Here is a 26,887-nt window from a genome sequence, read left to right as displayed (position 1 = left end):
ATAATCTAAAATTTATATGGAACCCCAAAAGACCCTGAATAGCCAAAGCAAACTTGAACAAGAAAAGCAAAGGTGGAGACATCACAATTCTGGATTTCAAGTTATATTACAAAGCTATAGTGATCGGAACAGTATGGTACAGGTATAAAAACAGACACGGAGACCAATGGAATAGAGTAGAAAACCCAGAAATGAACCCATAACTATCTGATCAATTAATCTTTGACAAAGCAGGAAAGAGTGTCCAACAGAAAAAGGATAATTTCTTCAACAAATGGTGTTGAGAAAACTGGACAGTAACATGTGGAAAAGAAACTGGACCACTTTCTTACACCATACACAAAAATAAATTCAAAGTGGGTTAAAGACCTAATTGTAAGACTGAAACCATAGAAATCCTGGAAGAGAACACAGACAGTAACCTTTTTTTGACACTGGGCATAGCAACTTTTTTCTAGATATGTCTCCTAAGGCAAGAGAAATGAAATAAAAAAATAAACTACTGCAACTACATCAAAATAAAAAGCTTCTACCCAGCAAAGGAAACAATAAATAAAACTAAAAGACAACTTATGGAAAGGGAGACTGTATCTGCAAATGACATATCCAATAAAGGGTTAGTATCCAAAATATACAAAGAATTTACATAACTCAACACTCAAAAAGCAAATAATCCAATTAAAAATGGGCAAAAGACATAAACTGAAATTTCTGCAAAGAAGACATCCAGATAGCCAACAGACACATGAAAAGATGTTCATTATCACTTACCATCAGGGAAATGCAAATCAAAACTACAATGAGATATCATCTCACACCTGTCAGAATGGCTAAAATCAAAAACACAAGAAATAGCAACTGTTGACGAGGATGTGGAGAAAAAGGATCCCTCTTGTACTGTTGGTGAATGCAACCTGGTACAGCCACAGTGGAAAACAGTATGGACGCTCCTCAGAAAGTTAAAAATAGAACTACTCTACAATCTAGCAATTGCACTACTGGGTATTTGCCCCCAAAATACAAAAACAACAATTCAAATGGATACGTGCATCCCTATAAGTTACTGCAACTTTATTTATAATAGTGAAATTAGGGATGCACTTGTTCATCAACATAAATGGATAAAGACAATTTGGTGTCTACACATAATGGGATATTACTCAGCCATAAAGAAGAATGATGAAACTTTGCCATTTGCAATAATGGAACTAAAGAGTATATACTAAGCAAACTAAGTCAGGGAAAGAAATACCATATGATTTCACTCGCGTGTAGAATTTAAGAAATAAAATAAATGAGCAAAGGAAAAAAAAAAACAAAGAGGAGAGAGAGAAGAAACAGACATCTTAACTATAGAGAACAAACTGATAGTTACCAGAGGGGAGGTGGGTGGGGGGATGGGTTAAAGAGGTGATGGGATTAAGGAGGGCACTTGTCCTGATGAGCATGGCTGATGTACGGAATTGTTGAATTAAAATATTGTACACCTGAAACTAAAACAACACTGTATTTTAACTAACCAGAATTCATATAAAAACGTTAAAAAACAGCGCAGCATAAAACCTGCTGACATAGAAAAAGAGATTCCAAAGGGAAATTATTGAATTAGGCAAGGATTATCAAGAGCTCATTAAACCTTCCAAGAAATGCTTCATAGTTAACGGGACAGTCCTAAGCTGCCAAAGCACCTCCACACTGAGTCTTTCACACTAAGTCCAAAGATTAATTGATCAAGAGAGCAAGGTAATGGTACATCTTAATCCAGCGCCAGTCTTAGTACCACTACTGCCTAGGCAACATTGTCTTGTGATGTGAGGCAATGTGAAGTATTTGACATTTATATTTTTTGTTTCGGTCAAAAACATTAAACTTGAATGAACACAGGGTATCTAGGAATATACTAAGACCACAAAGAATCAAGCAAACAAATAGAGAAGGTGAGCTATAATTAGCTCAGTCTCTTAAAAAGTCAATGTCATGAGAAAGTGAGTATTCTCTATTAAATGAGATTTAGGGACATAACAACTCAATGCAAGGTAATGACCTCAAGTCCCAGCCTGGACAAAGAGGTGTAGGGGACATGCTTAGGACAGCTGGAAATTTGACAATGAATGGGCATTAGATGATATAAAGGAATTATTCATTTTTATTTATTTGATTTTTTTAAGGAGGCTCCATGCCCAATGTGGGGCTTGAACTCACAACCCCCAAGAACAAAAGTTGCGTGTTCTACTGACTGAGCCAGCCAGGTGCCCCAGGACTTACTCATTTTTAAAGTGTGAGATTATTTTGAATCTGTAGAAAAACAAAAATATAATACTGTCCTCAGCCTCCATTAGGAATCACATGCTAAACAGCAGAATTAGTGAATAGGAGGCAGGTGTCTATCTACATATGATTCTCTGCATATTCCAAGGGCTCCTCTAGCCTCTCAGAATCCATGACTAACGTCTTTTTTTTTTCCCCATTTTATTTATTTTTTCAGCGTAACAGTATTCATTCTTTTTGCACAATACCCAGTGCTCCATGCAAAACGTGCCCTCCCTATTACCCACCACCTGTTCCCCCAACCTCCCACCCCTGACCCTTCAAAACCCTCAGGTTGCCCCAACCTCCCACCCCTGACCCTTCAAAACCCTCAGGTTGTTTTTCAGAGTCCATAGTCTCTTATGGTTCGCCTCCCCTCCCCAATGTCCATAGCCCACTCCCCCTCTCCCAATCCCACCTCCCCCCAGCAACCCCCAGTTTGTTTTGTGAGATTAAGAGTCATTTATGGTTTGTCTCCCTCCCAATCCCATCTTGTTTCATTTACTCTTCTCCTATCCCCCTACCCCCCCATGTTGCTTCTCCATGTCCTCATATCAGGGAGATCATATGATAGTTGTCTTTCTCCGATTGACTTATTTCACTAAGCATGATGCGCTCTAGTTCCATCCACGTCGTCGCAAATGGCAAGATTTCATTTCTTTTGATGGCTGCATAGTATTCCATTGTGTATATATACCACATCTTCTTTATCCATTCATCTGTTGATGGACATCTAGGTTCTTTCCATAGTCTGGCTATTGTAGACATTGCTGCTATAAACATTCGGGTACACGTGCCCCTTCGGATCACTATGTTTGTATCTTTAGGGTAAATACCCAGTAGTGCAATTGCTGGGTCATAGGGTAGTTCTATTTTCAACATTTTGAGGAACCTCCATGCTGTTTTCCAGAGTGGTTGCACCAGCTTGCATTCCCACCAACAGTGAAGGAGGGTTCCCCTTTCTCCACATCCTCTCCAGCATCTGTCATTTCCTGACTTGTTAATTTTAGCCATTCTGACTGGTGTGAGGTGATATCTCATTGTGGTTTTGATTTGTATTTCCCTGATGCCGAGTGACGTGGAGCACTTTTTCATGTGTCTGTTGGCCATCTGGATGATTGCCTCCAGGGCTTAGCCCCTCTGTTGCTTTGCTGCCCTCAGTTCACTTAGCTGTGCGTTCTCGGGGAGACAAAAAAATCTCACTCCTCACTGACAGTGCTTCCGCTGGGCATCTGCCCTGGAAAAGTACCCCCAAACGAAACTCACATAGAATTCTTTCTTAAACCCTGATCCCAATGTGACTGGATGAGAGGCCGGGTGCCGGCTGGCTCCAGGGAGTGGGGCTGCTGAGAACGCCCAGCATCTCTCTTCTACAGCAAGGATGCATGAGGCCAGCTGGCTTTGTCATGCTGGGCTGGCAGCACTCAGTGAAGTCACCACGCTCCCAAACTGGGTCTCCGCTTTAATAGGCTCCAAAATTCAGTCTGCCAGTTCTCTGAGAGGTGATGATTTTTTTAGAGTGGAGCTGTATTAACCAAACTCAGAAGAGTCGTGTTTGAAAAGTAGAATGCCAGCGTGTGATTTTACAGTGTGTGGTATAATCTGGACCATACTCTCCCTTTCACTAGTTGGCTGAAATAATCTAGAGACAGATTTATGCATTAGAATTAAAACAAAGGAAGCGGAGTACTCTGAGCACTGATCAATCAATCTAGTCTTGTAACTGACCTTTTTTCTACTTTAGGGTTTGAATCAGTAACTTTTTTCCTGGATGGGAGTAGAGACACACTAGTCACACTCTGACCCTCTATTTTATAAACTTCATTTAAATTTCTTTTTGCAGTTTTTATTAACGTTGATGAAATCTGCAAGATTAGGTCTTACTTTTATCAATTATAATTTAGAATGGCTGGTAGACAAATGAAGAAATTTATTAGTCGTTCATACTTGAAAGCACATTCTAATTTCAAAACAGAATAGGTCGCCACTAATTCATTGTGGGTTGATTTCTGTTAGCTTCCTGCTGTCTCTAGATTTGGGAGTAGTTCTCATCGTAAATTCGTGTCTTCCGTGACAGCCCTGGGAGAAAGGCTAATCAGCATAACCAAGCAAATTTGTTCCTGCTTCTTTGATAGCCCTGAAAAAAAAAAATCTCTTGTATATGGAGCTCTTAATAAGAAGAGGCCAATTTTTTGTTCCCAAGCAGCAGCAGCCAATCCACCCTCCAGAATATACACTCAGACCCAGAAATTTTAATATTATAAGATCCGCATGAGTCTTGAGGGAGGCACATTTCATACAAATAAGTCATACCACTTTCCTCATGGAAATTACCATGAAGGATAATAGAAAACATAAACATCTTTGCAAATGGTTTCAATTAAGTTCAAGGCAAGGTAAATAAAGACATTTAAAACATGATATCAGAGCAAAGGACACTGTCCTTTGTAAAAGATCCTGTGCTGACCTGAGTGTTAACAGGACTTCCATACAAACTGGCCACAGGTCAAACCTCAACTGGCCACTGAAGCATTCTTATTTAGTTCTTACATGGCACCTGAATGTTGTGAGGGCTGCGGGTGTACCAGATCCAAATCTCCCCGTATTGTCACTGTGCATCTACTCCTCCCAAATCTGCGTCAGCTAGATATTCACTGCATATTCTCCTTACTGCTTGTATTTATTTAAACAGCTTTGAAGGCACAGAAGATTGGAAGACAAAATGTTCTACAAAGAACACAAATTATCACATTAAGTTTAAAGGTACCCAGAATGTGTAAAATAATGCATATTGTATTATAAAACTTAAAAAGCTAGGATTTCTAGAATGCTTTTGTGTTGTTTGTTTAAGATTTATTTATCTAGCTGAGAGAGAGAGAGGAAGGGAAGGGCAGAAGGAGAGAGAAACATTAGCAGACTCTGTGCTGAATGCAGAACCTGATGTGGGGCTCCATCCCACAACCCTGAGATCACAACCTGAGCTGAAACCCAGAGTCAGATGCTCAACAGACTGAGCAACACAGGAGCCCCTACAATGCTTTTGTTTGCTCTTCACCACCATCACAACGCATCGGCATTTGCCAAGCCCCCACTGAACCTCTTCAGGGCGGTAGTCATACTTCTGTGCTTTTGCCTGGAATGGCGTCTCCTGTCTGGGTAGTGCACCTTCACACTTTAGCTTGGGTGTCCGCTCCTGAGAAGAGCCTTTTCTGCCCACCTTGGCCACCTCTTCCACTCTGGGCCGAGCTGGAGGCTCCTGGTATATTCCACAACCTACTGAGCACAACCACACTGAAAACTTGGTGCAGTAACTAACCCATCTGCTGCCACATCCTGACCAATGAAAAGGGTCTGCAGATCAACTTCTGACGGTCAGCTTTATCACATTCTCATTAAGGGAGGGAGAGCAAAGAACAAGCCACTTGGTTTTTGAGATAGCAGAGGTGTTCCTATTGCTGTGTTCATCAGTTTTGTCTTTTCTTCTTTATATTTTAGTTACTGAAAATGCTCCAAATTCCCAAAAGGTCTGAATATTCACCAATCACTAATCAATGAAAGTGGAGTAATCTTTGACTTTCTCCCCAAAGTAAATGACTAAAAGAACTGGTGGCAAAATGTTTCCTTTTTCTTTCTCTGATTTAAAAAGGTTTTTTTCTGATTAAAAAATGTCATATATTTATTGTTGTATTATCTAAAATAGAAACTCAAGGAGAAGAAAATAAAGCTCAGGGATGTTTTCCATACACAGGTATAACTCCTGTTAATATCTTGCTATATATCTTTTCAGTTGTTTTTCTAGGCATATAATATACATTTTAAGAAACAAAGGCTTATGATATATTTGCCATTTTAACTTCCATTTGGTAGTTACAAGCATCTTTCGATGTCTTTATGTGTAATATGTACATATGTCAATATGCATGTAAGTCATATTTATGGCTTTATAGTATTATATTGGGCAATTATCATAAATGATTTAATTAATCTCTTATTTTTAGAAATTTTTTCCAATTTTATGATATTATCAATAATGGATCATGAATTATTCTGTGCATATAATTATGAATACTCATGTAATTATTTTCTTGGATGAATCTTAATTGAGGCAGTTGGGTCAAAGGGTAAACAAATTCTTTACTTGTTTGTTTGGTTTTTCTTAAAGAATTTATTTACTTATTAGACAGACAGAGATCATAAGTAGGCAGAGAGGCAGGCAGAGAGAGAGAGAGGAAGAAGCAGACTCCCCACAGAGCAGAGAGCATGATGTGGAGCTCCTGGGATCATGACCTGAGCTGAAGGCAGAGGCTCTAACCCACTGAGCCACCCAGGTGCCCCTTCTTTACCTGTTTTAAAGCTTTTGAATTATATCACCAAAATCTTCTCTAAAAGGCAACAAAAGCTAACATTCATACTTGAAAACTATGAAAGGACCCACTTCCCATATATTATCAATACTGGGGATTATCAGTCTTTTTAATCTTTGATTACCTCTTTAGTCAAAAAAAAATGGGGAGGTGTACCTCATCATTAGTTTAACTGGGATACTTTAGGAATTTGTTGATTCCTAAAGAAGGAAAACATTATTCCTGGGCTTTGGTATATAACATGAAGGAAACACAAAGAATATAGAAGAAGTGAAAACAAAGAACAATCATACAAAATAAGATCACCAGGATTGCAGGAAAAAGGGAAACAAAGAATGATCACAGCTTTTGTATTGTTTTTCATTAGGTTTGGCCACTTGGTAGCTTTCATAAAGATTTTGAAGGCGTGCCCTGTATCTCAGTATCCTAATTGGTATCACTGCCAAGTAAGTTGAATATGTAAATTACTTAAATAGATCGGTATTTGTTTGTTCTTGGACACATAATTATGTTAAGTTTTAGAATACAGCACAAGGACAAATTCATCAAAAGGACTAAAAAAACCTGATACATGTTTCATAATGCCACTGCTCAAAGTTAGCACTACTAGTTAGATGTATGTATTTATTCTAATTTTCCAAGTCCCACTGAGTCCTTTAAATTTGATATGTTTGCCTCATTGCTTTTCCCCAACCATAAGCCCAGACAGCCTTAATTTGCCAGTTCTTGTATTCTTATTTCTTTTTTTTCTCCTTTACTACTTTATGGCAGGCAGCTGTCATGCCTTTTTTCATTCTGCTGAGAATGCTTCCCTTATTGGAAAAAAGGACATTCAACTAAGAGCCCTTAAAATAACCCATACTTAAAGTAACCCATAAAACTTACTTCAGTTCTTTGTCAGCAACCAAGGGAACTAAGAGAAAACCGGCCTCAGACCCAGGGATGGGATTCAGATGTTATAGTGAGGAAGAACACTGTGACCTGAAGAAATGCATGGCCATGGGCTGAACACACTTTACCGTGTGAGACTCTGACCGGATCATCTTGTTTAATCCTCGTGTCAGGGCCAGCAGCCTAGGTCCTACTAGCGTCCCCTCTTCAAAGCTGAAGCTTGGTTGATTCAAAAATCTGCACAGGTAGCATCCAGACATCCTGTTCCAAACCCAAATCAGCAGCCTCTAGCACCTATTTTTTTTTTAATTGGACTTTTTCAGATAGTCACACAATCATATTTGGGATCTCAAATGTTGCTTAGAGTGACTAATATTTAATTCTAGAAAACTTGCCAGGCAGTAGATTAAATTAAGTCCAACTCCATCTATAGATACCCCTTGATCCCTGACCTGCTGACCTTTTATTTACATTGTATCCATGGATTAATGTTAAGATAATGTACATTGTACCACAGTTAAGATTCTAATTTTGTGGAAAGACTTCTTAAGATTCTGTATAGTTATAAATACAACATATATTACATGGGCAATAAAAGGTCCTCAGTGACCTCCCAGACATCATTCGTTCATTCCATAAATATTTATTGAGTACCTTTGTCTCTTGCTATTATTGGGGCTACTGCAGTAACAAGGAAATCTAAGATTCGTATCTTCTTAAGAACCTACATTCTAGTGGGAGAAGCAGACAATGAACGAAAGAAAGAAGTAAATATGACAGCACATTAAACAGAAATTCCAAAGAAAATTGAAGCAAGAAAGGGGCATAAGAAGTGTTGGAGGCAGGGTCTGCAATTTTAGATTGAATGGCTATAGTAGATGATATCTGAGTAAAGCCCTTAATAAATAAATAGGAATTGATGTCTTTGGATATGTTTTTAAGCGAAAGAACTACATGTTACAGCATGTAGAGGCCAGAAGCCTACTCTAAACACTTGGTAAAGTTTAGCAACACACTTTTGATATATATTTATGATATACATGTAAATATTCATGACATTGGTTCCAGAGCACTTGGGCTGGTGATAAAACACACCCACCTAATGGTCTATTTTGAATTCTAAGTATATAACAAATAATTTTTTTGGTATAAGTTTTTTCAAATACTTCATGGGGCATACACTAAAAAGAATTTTATATAAAATTCAGAGTTAAGTGAGTATCCTGCATTTTTATTTGCTAAATATGGCAACTCTAACTCGGGCAAATCAGTACCTCAGATTCTTCATCAGGAAAATATGAATAAAAATTCTTGCCAAACTGAAGATGTCTTTAGGCAGAATGAAATGTAAATATAAGACAATAGGATTTTAGAAGAATCAGGAGATCTATGCATGGTCAGAATTTAGAAACACACACATAGCAAGGTGTTAGATTAGTCTTTATAATTCTGTACTTTTGAGAGACAAGTCCCTCAATGGGAAAACTTCAGGCTTGACAGAAGGGAGAAGGATAATGACAAGTATCTGGGGTGGCTTCCTTTCTGGAACCTCTGTCTCTACTTTGGGTGGGGTCACAAGGTGACTTGTGGGTTGAGTTAATTTTGAGTTACAGTTCTAGCACTTTGAAGACTGAATTAGGCCAGGGCACAGACTCGTGGAGACAAAGGAAACTTTACACCATTTTCATGCTGTACATGGGAAAACTGAGGCCCAAAAGGCTGACGTGACTTATCCAATTCAAGTCAAAGGAAGAGACAAGTCTAACATCCACATCCTTCGCTTGATGCTCTCGTCACCAGTACACCCTCAAAAGAGAATTTTAACCCACGTTTCCTCTTTGAATTCGGGAAGCAAGTCTTGGCTCAGAGAATGAGAAGCAAAAAATCCTGAAATAAAGTGCATGATGAGCATGGTCTTAATGATAGGCTCAAAGACAGATGAGGGAGGGGGCATGAGGGTGGGGGGGGAACAGTTCAGGGAATTAAAAAAAAAAAAGGTGAAAAAGCCTCAGTAAGAGTGTTGCAGTCAGCAACATCACGTGGAGGAGCTCAAGGACAGACAGCATGCAGGGCAATGCTGACGTGAAGACACATTTCGGTCTGGATTGAGAGGAAATGGGATCTAAAGAGAAAGTGGTTGATGAAGTGCCCAGCCAAAGAGAGGGAAGCAGCCCTGACTTGATTTTTTTTTTAATTTTAACTTTTTATTTTGACTTAATTTCATATTTATAGTAAAGATGAAAGAAAACAGAAGGGATTCTGTATATTCCTGAGCAGATTCTCCAAATATTAGCAATGTACACGTTTGCCTTATCCTCTCTCCTCTCTTTCTCTTGGTACATGTATACTGATATCCCATATACACTAAAAAATACATATTTTTTCCTGAACTATTTCAGAGTCAGTTGGATCTGATGTTCTTTTATCCCTAAATACTTCAGGGTGTGCTTCTTAAAAGCAAGGGCACTCTCACATATGACCATAGTACAGTAACCAAAAAATCAAGAAATTAACATTAATACATTCTATCATCCAGTGTATAGAATGTTCAGACTTTGCCAGCTGTCCCAACAATGTCTTCCTCTACAGAAAAGAAAAATTCTGGACCATACACTGTACTCAGTTGTCATGTTTCTCTAGTCTCCTTTCATCTGGAACAGTTCCTCATCGTCCTTTGTCTTTCATTTGGAAGCCTACAGGTTAGTAATTTTGGAAGAGGTCTGTTTGGGTTGTATGCTGTTTCTTCATGAGATTCAGGTTATGCACATTTGTCAGGAAATCCCCAAGAGTGAGGTTGTGTTCTCCTCAGTGCATTGTATCAGGAGGCACATACTGTCAATTTGTCCAGTTATAGATGATGCTAACTTTCACCATTTGGCTAAAGTGCTGTCTGCCAGATCACCCCCCAACCACCCACCCCATTATAATTGCGAAGTATCTCAGGGAGATTTCCTCAGGGAGTATGAGAAAAGCTTGTTACTCTGTAAACTTTCACCTACTGGTTTTAGCACACACTGATGATTCTTGTCTGAAACAATGATTATTTTGGTAGTTGTCAAACAATGATTTTCTGTTTTCATCACTCCTTTTACATTTATTGTTTCACATTTTATTGCAAAGAAAAGCTTACACTGTTAATTGCTTTCATCCTCCTCCCTTCCCTCCCTTCCTTCCTTCCTTTTTTTCTATCAGTGTGGATTAATGGATTCTTATTTTATTCAATAGATTATAGTCTTTTATTATTGTTAGTTACTTTGATACTGAAAGTATCCTCAATTTGGCATTGGCTTAATGAATTAATTTATTTTTTAGAGCAGGAGAGAGCGAGATAGGGAGGATCAGAAAGAGAATCTTTTTTTTTTTTAAGAATTTATTTATTTATTTGATAGATAGAGATCACAAGTAGGCAGAGAGGCAGGCAGAGAGGAGGAGGAAGCAGGCTCCCTGCCAAGCAGAGAGCCCGATGCGGGGCTCGATCCCAGGACCCTGGGACCATGACCTGAGCCGAAAGCAGAGGCTTTAACCCACTGAGCCACCCAGGCGCCCCCAGAAAGAGAATCTTAAGCACACTCCATGCTGAGCATGGAGCCAGACATGGTGCTCGATCTCGTAACCCTGACATCATGACATAAACTGAAACCAAGATTCAGATGCTTAACCAACTGAGACACCCAAACACCCTGGCACTGGCTTATTTTTAAAGAGTTAAGAATCACAGGTTTCAAAATGAATGCCCAGAAAAGCATGTAGAACACTAAAAAGTACACAGAGAAAGGTGAATGCTTCAGAGAGAGTGACAATAACTCCCTCTTTACTATTTGAGTGCTTTTTATGTATCAGATGAGATGCCACATACTTTATCTATGTTATCTCATTGAACTCTCTCGACCTGGTTAGGTAGACATTGTACCATTTTGTCTTCTATTTAAAGATGAGGAAGTGGAGAAAATAAGTTCATCAAGATCTTTCCTTTAGTAGCAGCAGGTCTAGTGGACTGTAGAGAGCCCTTCCTCTCAAGTGTCAGGCGGCCCTACAAAGTGTGGAAATCTTCAGGAAAGGACATAGTCTTAGAAGCAAGTCTGTACTGTTACTGAGGGTAGCTGGACATTCGTTCCAGCATTTATAAAGTGATCTAAACTTTCTGCATTTTTACAAATGGGGCATTTGGAACCTGTCTACAAGTCTGTCATCAGGCTAGGAACTTCCCTAACCTGCCCTGTGGCAACCGTCCAAACCTGCCTGCAATCCAGTGAGGAAAGCATAAAGAAAGAGTTCATTTGCGCCAATGTCAACTGACACAGATCCAGAAAAACACGAGTTGGCCAAGTCGCCATGGGTCAAGACAAGTGAAAGCCAAATTCAGGAAGAGAGGAGAAAACGAAGGGACCAGCAGAGCAGGGATTCTTAAGAAAGCTGTGTTCATTCCAGTCTTTAGATCCCACATGAAGACAGGGCTGTAGTATTGCCCTCCTGGCAGGCTAACATACCAGATCCTTCTTCCTACAACAATACCAATCCCTTCACCGCCACCACACCACCACTTTTAATATTAAATTCCACATCCTATGAAAACGCACTTAGGTGAAAGAAGTATGCGGCATGCGAGTGAAACGAATGGAGACAATGGCTGTGCCTGAGATGGAAAAGCACAGTTGGATCTGAGAATAACATCCTTATGCTCCCAGGAGGAACAAACTAAAAATAAAAGACAACAAGGTGCTTCCTGCCAGTCAGTAAATCCAGTAAGCAAAGGAGATGCCTCAACCTGGCGCTGGGTAGTTACCCGTCAGCCTGACTCCCTCCACCCGAGAGCAGCCATGTGGTTCTCAGAGCTAACAGCTGCCAAGCAGAACCCCTCAGATTAACCCATAGGTGGTGTTGAACCACTTCCCATTAAGATATTTGCAAAGCAAACAAAAATGATAGCCCCAATCTGAGTGCTGGGAGCCAGCCAGGAGCGCTGGCTGTTCTTGTTGACACAAAGAGCTCTCTGGGGAAGGTCTGTGCCAGAGCGAGGAAGGCCATTCCTGCCTGTGTCTCCAGACTGTGTTGATTTTAGGCCATTAGAATCTTGGTAACAGGGTCTGTTTATTATCTAATTTCCCAATCACAGCAGTCGCTAGAGCCCTGTTTCACCAAAGCTCTCTCTATTCCTGTCTTCCTGACCTACACCATTCAGATGAAAAGAAGAAAATTCATCCCTCCTTCTGTTTTGTCTACTCATCGAGGAGACAAGTCTGAGAAGTCACTGAGATACACACAGAAAAAGTGTGGCATTACTACTGTCAATAGCTTCTGTGGTGAACACTTGCTTAGGTTTCTTCTTAGTTTAAAGTGACTGGGGCAATGCTAATGGGATATAGAGCGGACTATTTGCGCCCTACAGGTAGAAGCCAACTGCCACTGAATTCACAAAACACACTTGGAGTAGAAATGCTGATTATTTTTTCCTTTCAACCCGAAGAAGAAAATGAAATAAAATTAATAAGGTTATGGAAATGTACAATGTTAATCCTCCTTCTACCTACAGGATTATGACCTAGGTTTCCTTAACTGTTGATGATAAAACACTTTTATGCAGAATTCATTTTTACACAAATTTTGTTTCCTGCAGTATTTTCAACTTGAGCAAGTTTTCTTTTCTCAAGCTTTTTTTATTTCAAAGCAAGTTCAACATGAAAAGATATTTTTGCCAAAAACTCATTCTGAGCCTGAATTATAAGGTATGGGTTAGGATATAAGCAAAGTAAATGTCAAAGATATACTGAATTTCTAGAAATTCCTGCACTCACAAAATGGATAATGTAGAATGGGAACAAGGGGTAATGAAATGGTCAGAAGAATCTGCCTGATTTTGTCATTACTTGAAATTGTCCTTTAGGTGAGAAGCCAGAACTTTAGAGATACAGGTATCAACTGTATAAGGAGAGAGACAGAGATACTGAGAGAGAGCGCGCGCGCGAGAGAGAAATTGATTTTTTATAAAGACTTATTTAACATTTAAAGTACAAAGTTAAAGAGTAACATTTTAGAACCTTAATACATGATTTAGTTTTAAATGATATTTATCCAAATAAAATTACATGTCACTGGACCAAAGTTCTCTGTAAATATTCGAGTTTTCCAGAGAGAAAATGAATCCAACTTTGCAGGTCAACTCTGCAGAGCTCATGCCATCATCTGCTGACAGTATCATTTGCTGATGGCAAATGTGTTCGTGTCCTCAGGTGACACATTAGAGGCCTTGGTGGGACGGTGTTTCAACTTCAGCTATATGTAGAATATGGTAAACATACCAAGCACTGGTTTTCATGCCAAACTGTACAAATCATTTCTGAAGATGCTGTATGTTTGTCTAAGATATCAGACGCAAAACATTGCCTTGAAGTGTGGATCTCATGTATGTGGGGAGAGTGGTCAGAGAACCCAAGTCAAAAATGTGTTCTAATATCATTTCTGCTTAAGTTTACTACATCTGGTTCCTAGCAATCAACCCTAATTAAAAAAAAAAAAAGATTATTTATTTACTTATTTGAGAGAGAGCACCAGTGGGGGGTGGGAAGAAGGAGAAACAGGCTCCCAGACACTTAACCAACTGAGCGAACCAGCTGCCCCTGAACCAACCCTAAATTAACTTATTAACATAGACAGTTACCTGCCAATAACTGAGCCAATAAATGAGTTTCATAAAGAAAACACACAATTAAGCATCTTCCCCGACCTGGATCTTATTTTGAGTTAGGCAGTTAGATCCATCAAAGAAAATGAGACAATATTAACATTTACCTTCACTTATTTTGTTAGCTCTGCTAGGTTTCTGAGAAAGACCGATCCCTAATTTATCAAAAATCAATTATTATGTTCAAGTCAAACTCAACGTAAACAAGAAGCTTTTCTTGAGGTCAGACTAATTAAGTTTAACTCTGGTTCCGACAGAAATAAAAACTCAAAGAGGACATATTCATTCATCAATTACCTTTATGCTTATGATGGCCCATGATTCTAGATCCAGATTTAGTGGAATCACTCAGAAATGAGTGACAGTTTCAACCCTGGAGTTTATTATCTCATGTAGAATATAGTAATAGCAGTTAACGTTTTTGTGCATTTACTACATGCTATGTAGTCTTCTAATCATTCCGTATAGTTTATTCTCACAATAGCCATAGGAGATAGGTGCCATGACTAGACATATGCTCTAACTTGTTCAAGGTCGTGGAGCTAGCTGGTCGCACAGACCTGAGCCTAGACAGAAGCAATCTGGCTGCAGAGTCTATGACCTAAACGGCTTCCTCTGCCTGCAAGGTGCCTCTGCACACACTGGGCAGGAATCAGACTCAGATGCTCATGCGACCAGGCCATGAATTAAGCAGACCATGAGTAGGTATCAATGAAAGACAGCTTCTACACAGTTCTGGTAGGCTGCTGCTAGATACCCCAATTTTTCAAAAGCCATCAGAAATCTGAATTGTTCCAGGAAATCTATTTTTATATGTTGGAAATGAATTAAGACTTTCAAAAACATTGTGTGGGCCAAACAAAATATGTCTGCAGACCACATTCTATCCAATGGCTGTATGTGTACATCTTTCAGCTTATAGAACATGGTCCAAAATATTCTGTGCATCTTTTAAGCCTCCCACGTCTTGGCTCCCATCTGCCTTACTGCCTGTTACAGTACTATCTGCATTACCCCACCCCCCACCCTGTCCCCTTCAGCCTTCATCCTGCTGGACCCCTAACCCTTCCCAGAGCGCCCCGACATCCTGCCTCTGGACCATGGCTCACACTTTTTCCCTCCTGGAATGCTCTTCTCACTCTTGTCTGTTTCAAGGCCTTCCAGGAGGTGCTACCTACATGATACCTTGAAGGATGGGTAACATAGCAACAGGTAAAGAAGGAACTGTCAAGGAAATTCTGTTCAGAGGGAACAGCATGAACAGATATACAGAAATAGGAAAACAAAAGACATATTGAAAACCATCAAACAGCTCCAAATATTTTAAAGGAGGCCTCCAATCTCTGGAATCTGGTCCTATAAAGAGAACTTGGACTGCTGACATTCTTGACATCCACAATTCTTCTAAAAGGCTCTTTTGCATAAGGATCACTGATGATTTAAGGTTTGTTGAAATAGTTCAGATAAATATTTATGTACAGCCATAGGCAAATCCATAAGGAAAAATATAACTCAAAACAGATTTTTTCCCTGCAGCTCCTTTTAGCTGGTGATAAGGTTTCTGGCTTCAAAAAGGTTTTGAAAATAAATGTGACCAATTAATATTTTAAAAATCAAGAAACTTAGAGAAGAACCTAATAATTGAGTAAGCTCTGAAAGTTATCATTTAAGGGTGTGCCAGTGGAATCCTGGCCATACTGGCAAGGGTGAGTCAGGCCCAAAGTCAACCTCAGATTTATCCCTGAGATAACGGCCAGGAATAAAAAAAAAAAAAAAAAAAAAAAAAATTTGGCTCTCAAGTTAAAGCAGAGAGTAAGCATTGTTCAAAGTTTCTAAAGTGTTGGAATCCTCAATGTTTATTTTAATCTAAAGCTCTAGACCAAAGCCAGAAGGGTTTTGACCCTTCATATCAGGTTAGCTTTACAGTGACCCTTTATTTATTTTTGGAAGATTTTATTTATTTATATTACAGAACATAAGAAGGGCGAGTGGCAGAGGGAGAGAGAGAGAAGCAGGCTCCCCGCTGAGCAGGGAGCCCGACACAGGGCTTCATCCCAGGACCCCGGGGTCATGACCTGACCCAAAGGCAGATGCTTAACTGACTGAGGCACCCAGGTGCCCCTACAGTAACCTTTTAAATACTATTACTACCATTATTGCTACCACTTCCATCACCACAAGCAACAGCAGCTAGTCTTCATCCCTTGAGCATTTATTGTATGTCTCAAACTACACGAGTTCTCTTGCATAGATCATCTCTAATCCACACTCATTGCCGTTTTGCAGCCCAGCATATTGAAGTTCAGAAAGATGAAAGAATGTGCCCAGTGACTCATAGCTTATAAGGCATTGAACTAAGGTTTAAACCCAGGACTGTCACCAAGGCCCATCTGCTTTCCACCCAGATGAGATAACACACAGACTATCTTTCACATCACCAGAGCTTCATCGAAGGCGGCCACTGCCTCCACCACTGCTCCCACGCCTGCTGCCTATCTCCTTCAGGGTCCACATAGGGTCCTCTAATGCCTTAGTGCACTGACTTGGCCACAGCGGTAGAAAGTTTGCTGGAGGGCACTAGCCTCCTGAGGGGGTGAAATGGAAGTGGAAGGAAAACTGAGCGTGCGGAACTGAAGGGTGGGAGAGGAAAGGTCCTCCTGATATGTAAGAAAAGCTCTGTTTTGTTTCATCTTCTTCACGGTGCCACATATTCCTGCAATGACCCCCCACGCAGAACTATGTGTCAAGAGATGTGGCAATCTGTACTTTCACAGCCCACATGAAAATCTGGCCCACAGTCGGCCCTGACTGGGAAGGCTCTTCCTCTGGCTCATCAATTCTGAGGTCAGCCCAATTGGCTCCAAGCCCCAGAGCTGCAAGGATGACACACGGGAGAAATATGTGCTCGTTTTCCCCTCTCGCGAGGTGCCAGCTCTGCTCGAGCTGCCTGAGTCATGAAGATTCCCATCACTCTGAGTCTGAACCCTCACTCAAGCGGCCCCCACGAAGCAGCTTCTCTGGAGGTGTGTTACAAGCTGCCGGGCAGAAACACGTGCGCCAGCATTATCAATCTCCTGCCTCCCTTATAGGATAGGGGCTTCTTTTTATACTACAACAGGCCGGCTGTGCTAAAGAATGTCCAATAAAAGCCTAGTGAGAGCTTTGCCATATGTGGGCCAAATTAAATTAAGGAGTATAATCCTCACTATTGTACTTATCAGCATTAAAATAGAGGATCACCTCAAGGGAACAAAGCCCCAGGACATAAAAGACTATTTCCTTTCTGTCATTTGCTGTACACAGTTACAGGCTCACGGAGGAAGTGGGGCGGAGGAGCGACACCCTGGCCACTGATTTCCACTTTCAACCTGGAGTTGCCTTCTCCTTAGCCACATCAGCCACCCCCCCTCCACTGTACACAGAGGGGAGCACCTATCTTCTCCATGAGTCTTTGTCCCCAGACTTCAGTGCTGGCATTTTTTCCACCCATCACAGGACAATAGTTTTATGCCAATCAGGGTTTATTCCTTAGCTGGCTGTGATTTACGATTTGTTACAATGACAGTGATAAAGAACACAGAGCAGGAAAAAGCCATGGGCTAAGCATTTGGAGCCTGGAACCTAGATTGGCAGCAGAATGTAACAGTATCTCAAAAGGGTCAGCTCTGGAGTCAGAAGGCCTGCATCCAAATCCTGACTCTGTCACTTGACTAAGCCACGCTGGCAAATTACTTGTAATATCTTTTTTTTTTTTTTTTTTTTAAGCTTCCACAAAGGCAACTGATTAACAGAAAACAATAATTTGAGGAATCCTGTTCATAGACAGAGACCACGGCAACCCCACTTCCTGCAAGTGTTGTGGGGGATGGGGTGGGGCGGTGAGATTGACATTCTCAACCCACCTGACCTTCACTCCTGAGCAAGCAAGGGCTCTGAGGGCTGACTGGGCCCCGGGTCCCGGGGTTTGGGTTCTGTTTCCTCCTGTGACCTGGAGTTTGATGTGGAGGGCAGTGATGCTCAGAGAAGTGACCCTCTGAGTTATACCCTGGGCAGCCAACATGGCAGACTAGGGAGAGGACTCATCTGGGTTAGCCTTCACCTTCATCCCACCAGTCACATGGCAGATGGTTTCCTTGTCAGAAAGATCGGTGACATGGACAGAAGTGTCACTGAAGGACACAAAGATGTGGCAGATACCACACACATTTTCTCTGTTAGCTACCTGAGGTCCAAGGCTGAGGACCTGTTCTTCCTTCTTTTCTTTCCCCTTGGAGGGGCCATTTCTGCAGGGCTACTCCAGACTCCACCACCAGAGAGCAAATGACTCGTAATAACTTAATGTCAGAAATTATAAAATGTGGGCCTCTTTCATCAGGTAGTTACATTAGGATTAAATAAGGTAATACATGTAGAACACTTAGTACAGTGCCCAGGAATTTGTTAATAAGTGTCCAATGTTAGTTGTTTTTAGTGTTGGAGAGAGAAGTTCTGATTTCAAACCCAGACCTGCCATTTATTCTCTGTGTGACACTGGGTGCCCCTCCCGATGAGCTGATGAGCGGCAGGAGTAGGTAAATCTGATACGTACAACTCAGCACTGGTCTCTGGACCAGCATGTGGGACCTACTCATCTTAGCCCTCTGTGTTTGGTTTACTTATCAGTAACATGGAGTCAGTGATACCACCAGAAAGGCAAGAATGAGAATCATGTGAGATCACTGCGGGAAAAGATCTGGACTCACAACAAATATTGAGTGAATCTGAATGATTATGTTATTCTTATTCCTGGCAATATTTCTTGTCATGTTTGGGTTTTCCTTATGAACTCCTCGCTCTGATTCTGCCTGCCCTTTATCTTTCCCTGGTATCTATCTGCTCCCTATACTACCCCTCCAGGACTCTTCTGGCATGCTCTCTTACAAACCTGCAAACGCCCATCCTCACATTCCCAGCTTGCCCTGCAGCTCCCTGGCAGGGTCACCCCTGCAAACTGCAAATCGCTGGCCAGTGAGATGGAAGGGGTGTCCTAGGGACTTCCTGGGAAACAGAGACAGACTCCTGAAGAGAGCCCCCTTCCCATCCAGCCCTTCCTTCCTCTTTGGACATTGCTAGGTGAGGAAGTAATGCTTAGTGCTGCTTCAGCCACCTTGTGACCCTAAGTGGGGGCACTGCTGATGCTCTGAAAGTAGCCGAGAGATGAAGAGGGCCCGTGTCTTAAATGACATCCCCGAGCAGCTGAACCAGCACTGGCAGTTTTGTGTTTAGACCTCTATCCTGAGGGATTCTTAAATATACTGGTTGGAGGGTCTGTTAATTGCTGCTAAGAACATCAACACTGGCATGATTTAGCTTTCTTCTTACTCTGCCCATTCCTTCTCCTGGCATCCCCCTCCCCTTGGCTTCCTTCCTGTCAACCAATGGGTTGATCCACAGGGCATTCAGGTGATCAGCAAGCACAGAGGGCAACATGAGACTTCTAGCTCCATGGGGCCGGCATGTCCTAGCTGATGAGTTATTCGGTATCCTATTGTTGCTGCCACCACCCAAAGATGGAGCAAGAAGGACACTTCTTTCATAAAAATCTGAGCCTTAAGAAGGGTGTTGGAAGTCAAGTCAATAGACTTACTGCATACCTACTGCACGTACTGGAAACAAGGAGAAGTAAGATTCAGCCCTCACCTTTGAGAAGTTGACCTGCTAGCATACAGTCAACCACAACACCAGGCAATACGTGAAAAGCGACAGAGATCGATAAACCAAAGTATGGTCTGTTTATCACCAGAGCCCTGACTGTGAGCTATTACTGCTCACAATGTCCTCAGGAGCTTGTGCCAGAATGTAAATCAACTTATCACCCAGTACATTGTTTAGCTGAACCGATATTTTTTACATAGCAAACTTTCTTGATGAGGAAAGCTGTGGGTTGATTTACATTCTGATAAAAGTTCACTATCTTGTCTCCAACCAGGATTTTGAGTAGTTCTGTTAAAATGGACTACAAAGGTTCAAGGAGCGTTGATGAGCATTGAGGTCATCAAGGAGGAAAGGGCTACGACAATGTATCTTGATGAGATCTCTAAGAGCTGAACAGAAAGGCATGAGCAGAGAGAACAGAGGTAGATGCATTGGTCAAATAGTAAGTCTGACCACACAGGGTGCATATTGGGACAAGGTGGAGGTGAGTCTGGAAGACAAAATCCAGCAAGACAGAAAGAGGCTGGATATGGCACACTGAGAAGTCTAAACCTCTTTTGGTCTAAAATGGGAAGCCATTAAAGTTCTTTGAAAAGTCAGAATATGCTTAAGGACAATTGATCAGGTGTCAGAAATAAAAGCTGGTCTATAAAGACAAGAAACAAGAGACAGAGGGGATGAGATAATGGCAGGCCGGGACCAGGGAAGGACTCTAAGAAAATGACTGGAGGTGGGGATGCAGGAGCGGCAGGGATCAAAAGTGACTGCCAGAAAGAAAAACTGACTGCCAGGTTTCAAAGCTAGTCCCCTGAGAGTGTCTGTGCAACTCACCACAGTGGGAGGGTCAGACACAAAAGGTGCTTTGCTGGGGACTTTTCTGCCAAGGCCCTGGTGTGTAAGTCAGAAACACATGGCCAGCAGGGTTGGGCGTGGGAGTAAGGGGTTCAGAACAGATACCTGAGAACCATGCTCACTGAGCTGAGAGTTGATATCAGAACACACCAGTGAGAGAGGATATCACCCAGATGAAGAGCAGAAAAGGAAGTCAAGGACCTGGAGAACTGCCTCATTTCAATGGTGGGTGAAGGAGGAGAATGGAGCCAGAGAAGACAGAGACCAGGGTATCCTAGAGGAAGAGCCTGAAGTCTGCAGGTCCACAGACACCCAAGGAAGAGGGCAACCTGAAGCCAGCATGGCCCATGGAATGGATGCTGCTGAGTCTGATGAAGATGAGGTTCTAGCCACTGGGAGCTGAACTTCCCAAGAGCAGTTGTAGAGACATGGGGAGGGCACAGATCAGATTTCAGGATCAAAAAGAGAGGGGAAGGTGAGGGAATGAAGTAGATGACCTGGATATTAGTCTAAGACAGTCTGATAGTAAAAGTAAGAGGGAGGCCAGGGCTAAGAGTAGCCTCTTTTGTAGGATGTGGAAAGGTATAAGCAAAAGGGAAAGAGACAGCAGAGAATGAAAAGTGTGGAAGCCAGTGTGTCCTCCAGGGCCTGGAGGACAGGACCACAAATGAAGGCATTAGTTAGCCTGTTCAAGGAAAAGACCTGTAGTCTTTTGATAACAGCAAAGGAAGGAAGAACAGCTGAATAGAAAGAGAGATTCTGAGATTCGGGAAACCAAGTTGAAGTTGCTCACAGCACTACCCTGATACTGTGCAAAGTCAGCCACCAGCTGAGGTTGAGGGGGGTCAGGCTTGGGCTGGAGCCAGAGCCATTTACCAAACTGGGTCACTGAGTTGTCCAAGGTCAAAGCGCTGGAAAATGGCACTAGGACCAGAACCCAAGTCTTCCACCTGCCAAGTTCAGTGGTCTTCCTGCTGCATCAGAAATTCTGAACTTTGTTATTTTAGTATGAGGTGACCGGCCTATAACATTTCCTCAAGTGCCCTTGAATGAGCTGTTTTGTTGGGAAAGTAGTCTACTTTATAAGCAGTCCAACAACAGTTTGAGACCACTAGAGAAGTACTGATAATGTAATTCACCAAGTCTCAAAAATATTAATAAGAAATCTCAAAAAACTAAGAAATATTTTTTAAAATTACATATCAAAACCACTTCTTTTTCCAAGTGAAAAGATGCACAGAGGTTTCTAATGATCTGCTTCTTTCTCCAAATCCTGGCGTAAACTTTTAATGAACAAGTTTCAGAGGAAACTATGAAAGGCAAGCTTCATCCCAGTTAGACCTTCCCTTTGCCACAGTCTGCTCTTTCCTGTACTTACATCCTCTTCCTGGTGACACGTATGACAGAACCTAAAAACATTTTCTGGGAAAAGGTAGGTTATAGAGATATCTCTGAAGAACTGGAAGCCTGAGAGTTCCTTGAGTCTCCTGTGCTTGATGTCCTTGCCTGGCCTGGGCTGACTTAAAGTGACCTGAGCCTACATTTAGCCACGGGTATTGTCCTCTGCAGACCCGAGTAGCTCCTGTGTACCATGAAGAAGGGCTATAATGCTCTACTTATTTTGAGTTACATTTAACTAGAAACTGTGGGTAAACAGGCAATTATACTTCCTTTTTGCTTTATCTTAAACCCGAGGTTTTCCCACCTAGGACTACTTTGGGCTGGATAATTCTTAGTTGTGAGGGGGCTGTGGTGTGCAGGGTGGGATGTTCGGCAGTACCCCTGGCCTCTGCTCACCAGATGACATCAGCACAACTCCTCCCCCTGAGGCTGTGACAACAAAAATATCTCCAGACACTGCCAAATGTCCCAGAGGAAAGAGGGGCAAAACTGTCCCTAATTGAGAAAAATCACTTTAACTGAATGAGGCCAAGTACCCGCTTTACTATGAAGAGAACCCAGAAAGCAGGATTTTGTCCAGGTTGCCCTGCAGAATAAAGAATTTTTGCCCACAGAGGAATGACCTCTGACCTGGGAGAATCTGATAAAAAACACTTTTTGGCTCTACTCTCTCCAACTCTTCAATTTAACACATTGTCAGAAATACTTCTGTTTCAGTGTCCTTGGGCACAGAGCACCTGAGTGTAAGATTGAGAACAGCATGGATATGACTCACCGATTTTTCTCCGTGACAACAGGAGAGTTGCTTGAAGTCTCTGCATGACCACTGTTGAATTCTGTTTGTGGACTTCTTTTATGATCTATGGGAGCCCCTCAGAATGGGCAGAAAACAAACAAGAAAACAGACAAAAAACTTAGAGATCTATAGCTATGTTCAGAGGCAGGGTTAGGCTTCAGCACCTGTCCATACTCTGCAGCATCTCTCTCCCTGCCCTCTTGCTGTTCTACAGCCTTTGTCTACAACACATCATCAAGACTGACCTGTTCTGTGATCCCAGCCAGCAAACTTGGTAAAATAATTCACAGGTACGGGAAAACAAGCTACCTTTCTCCAAGAGATAGAGATGGTGGACAGAAGCCCCCAGGAGAGCTCAACTGCCACGGTGGTGTATAGGAGTTGAAATGGCAGTGGGCTAGACAGCAGGCCAGTTTCTAGTTCCAGCTGGGCAGGGCGGGGCTGGTGATGATGCAGAATGTACATCGGGGAATGGACTATCCCAATGTGGATAGAACAGACTGTAACTAGGGAATCATTTCTGGAGTCATCCATTTCTACACTGTGAAGGAGGGCAATTCACTGATAAGTTTCTCAAGAGTGGGAGTAACAAATACAATTTCTCCTTTCTGTGACCATGGGTGCCTAGCCATATGTAATCAGTCATGCCCCTCTTTTCCACTAAATCTTAATTCAGGTTCAAGTTCCTTTTTTTTTTTTTAATATTTATTTATTTATTTGCGTGAGAGTAAGCTTACTCGAGTAGGGGGAGAGAGAGAGGGAGAGAGAGAGAGAGAGAGAGTCCCAAGCAGCCTCCCCACTGAGTGCAGAACCCATGGGAGGGGGTGGACTTGACGTGCGGCTTGATCTCACAACCCATGAGATCATGATCAGAGCCAAAATCCTGAGTTAGATGCTCAAACAACTGAGCCACCCAGGCTCTCCAGCTTCAAATCCCTTCTCCTCCTTCTTATTCTGTTTTGTTTTGTTTTTTAAAAGATTTTATTTATTTATTTGACAGAGGGAGAGAGCACGCACACATAAGTAGGGGGAATGGCAGGCAGAGGGGAAGGAAAATCAGGCTCCTTGCTGAGCAGGGGACCCGGATCAGGACCCCAGATCATGACCTTAGCTGAAGGCAGACACTTAACCAACTGAGCCACCTGGGTGCCCCTCAAGTTCCTTCTTAACATGCTTTACATCAGAGGTTCCCCTGCTGCAGGTGCCACATGGTCATGACTTCATGAGGACAACACAGGAAGCATCAACATCACTTAGAAACTTGTTAGAAATGCACAGTCTTGGGCCCCACCCAAGACCTAGTGAATTAGAATGTTCAGTGGTGGGAGCTGGCAACCTGTTTTTAATAGGCCCTCAAGGGGATCCGGATCCATGCTGAAGTTTCACAGACACTGCTCCAGATCAGTGATTCTTAATCTGGGCTGTGTATTCGAATCACCTGGGAAGATTTTAAATATGCCTAAACCCAGCTCCTAGATTTTCTGAAATTGTCCTGGGGTAGGATTGTGTTAATTATAAGAAGCTCTCCGGGGGCACCTGGGTGGCTCAGTTGGTTAAGCAACGGCCTTCAGCTCAGGTCATGATCCTGGAGTCCCAGGATAGAGTCCCACATTGGGCTCCTTGCTCGGCTGGGAGTCTGTTTCTCCCACTGGCCTTTCTCCACTTATGCTCTCTCTCTCTCATTCTCTCTGTCTCTCTGTCAAATAAATAAAATCTAAAAAAAAAAAAAAAAAAAAAAAAGAAGAAGCTCTCCAGATGATTTTACTGTTTAGCCAGGACTGAGAATTAGTTTCACATAGTCACTACTAATCAGTTGGGATAGGGGAAAGAGTGCATCTATTTGCTATCTTTATTTCAGGTCATCTAAAAGCAGCCAAACCAAAATGAAAACATGAAGGTATCTGTAAACTTGGCAACTGTGACATACTACAGAAGATGCATAAAATGTATAAGGTTGGGGGTGCCTGGGTGGTGCAGTTGATTAAGCATTCAACTCTTGGTTTCGGCTTAGGTCATGATTCAGGGTTGGGAGATGGAGCCCCACCTCGAGCTCTGTGCTCAGTGGGGAGTCTGCTTAAGACTCTTCTCTCCTTTTCCCTCTACCCTTCCCCTCCCCTATCCTGGGGCTCTTTCTCTCTCTCTCTAATAAATAAATCTTTAAAAAACTTATAAGGTTGAAGTTATGGTGACTGAACATATAGCATGACAAAGAGTACAGAAAAAGAAATATAGAAATCAATTGTTTTATGTTGTCTATTCTGGGAAGGGTAAGCTCCAATTCTGTGATTAGTTTGGTTCCTTAGACATAAATATCTCATGTGTAAAAGATATGTAATTCTTCAAGCTATCAGTGATAGATAAGACCATCTGTTATTGTTATTATTATTGCTATAAACACCAAAAGAATAAAGATAAAATTTTAAGTGGAACATTATATGTTTATTATTACACAAAAAAACATTATGACCAAGCAGTGAAACAATAACATTGAAAGAAGAAGCAAAAGAAATCAAGAAAAATAGCTGCGGCCTTCCAGAATTTCATTAACTGATTCCCTTCCTTCCCTTCCCTGCCATCCCTTGACTGACCAACTTCTCTAGTGAGAGGATCAGGCAAGTTTTCCCCTCCTGGAGATTCTAAAACACCATTTGGCCTAAGCTCACTTGTAATACTGTGACAAGCAACATAAAAGCAAGAACTGACTTTAAAAGGAGAAAGAGGAGCCTACTTCAGAGGCACAAATAACTCTGCTTCCTTATTAAGAAGGAACGTTGACAGGAATAATCTTTACCCCTGTGCTCTGGCCCAATTTGGCAGAATCAATAGCTACCACACACTGATCAAAGCCCAAATGGTGTTACCCAGGTGGAAAGCTGAGATTGCTGTTGTCTCCACCTATCTGAGATCTTCGGAATAAAGAGAAGCAGTAACAGCCCAACAGTAATTCAGAGAGGAAAGAGCAAAGCCAGAAAAGATCACCAAGCCCCTTTTGGTTTGGGACTCTCAAGAGAAAAGTGCTACATCCACCTCCAGAGAAGAAGCTTCACCATCTTTCCTAGAACTTAGCAAATGTTCCCAGTTACTTTGTCTGGGTTTCCAATAAAAACCCACAGAATTTCTGTTCATGTAATTGAAGGGAAAACTTACTCCATGTTTCTTATTCATTTACACTTCAGTCATCAAAATATTGATTTTTAGGAGTTATTTGAAGTATAAAAATCAAACAGAAAAGTTTCAGAATATTCTTAATAAAGCTTAGATGAAGTCTGTTTCTCCATCCCCCAGCTTTGCCTGAAGAGCTGGGAGAAGGATTTGAGTCAGAGTAAAAACATAAACTTAAATAAGAAGGAGGCCAAACTATTGAGTTGAAAGCAAAACCCCAAATTGTGAAATATTTTTAAGTAGGTCCTGGTGACAGTTGGAATCATCTGGCATCTCTTTGGCAAATTAATTACTGAACAAGGAGACTGGAGAAACGAAGATATAGAGAGAACCAGAAAGGTAAAATAGGGTGGTCACTCGAAGTGAAGAGAATAAGTGAAGGAATAAGAGCAGTGACATGGCAGAAAAATTCTATGATGAGCTTGCATAGCCGACCTGAGGTGCATACAGGTGAGGCAACAGAGGCTTCTCTGGATGGGGTCTCTTTTCCTCAGAGGAGCATCCCTAAGTGTTTTGGTTCAATGAAATGAATCAGTTTGTGGAGGGACTTCTCTGAAGGAGTTGAATACTTTCAAAGTTGGATTGAACTCAATGAGCCATTCTTATTTCCCAGGAAAGTCAAGCCAATTCTTCACTGGACCATTTTGGAATAAGATGGAAAGGCATTTGGCTGAAAACATGGGAGAAGGCAGTGTAAACTCAAATGCCTCTGGGGCCTCCCAGGAAACATAAATGTGTGCA

At 41.7% G+C, this 26,887-nt stretch overlaps 1 protein-coding gene across 1 annotated transcript in view; it reads right to left on the bottom strand.

Moving 5' to 3' along the window:
• MYO3B (myosin IIIB) overlaps window positions 1-26,887 on the bottom strand; it is a 406,310-nt gene that overhangs the window by 91,078 nt on the left and 288,345 nt on the right. The window contains exon 31 of the mRNA XM_046018212.1: window positions 22,964-23,048. Within this exon, the coding sequence (XP_045874168.1) occupies window positions 22,964-23,048 (85 nt within the window). The remainder of the gene's footprint in view (window positions 1-22,963; window positions 23,049-26,887) is intronic.

Source organism: Meles meles, chromosome 9 (genome assembly GCF_922984935.1).
Source record: "Meles meles chromosome 9, mMelMel3.1 paternal haplotype, whole genome shotgun sequence".
In the NCBI taxonomy this organism is placed as follows: domain Eukaryota; kingdom Metazoa; phylum Chordata; class Mammalia; order Carnivora; family Mustelidae; genus Meles; species Meles meles.
The sequence above is the reverse complement of the archived record's forward strand: the minus strand, read 5'-3'. Positions and strand labels throughout refer to the sequence as shown.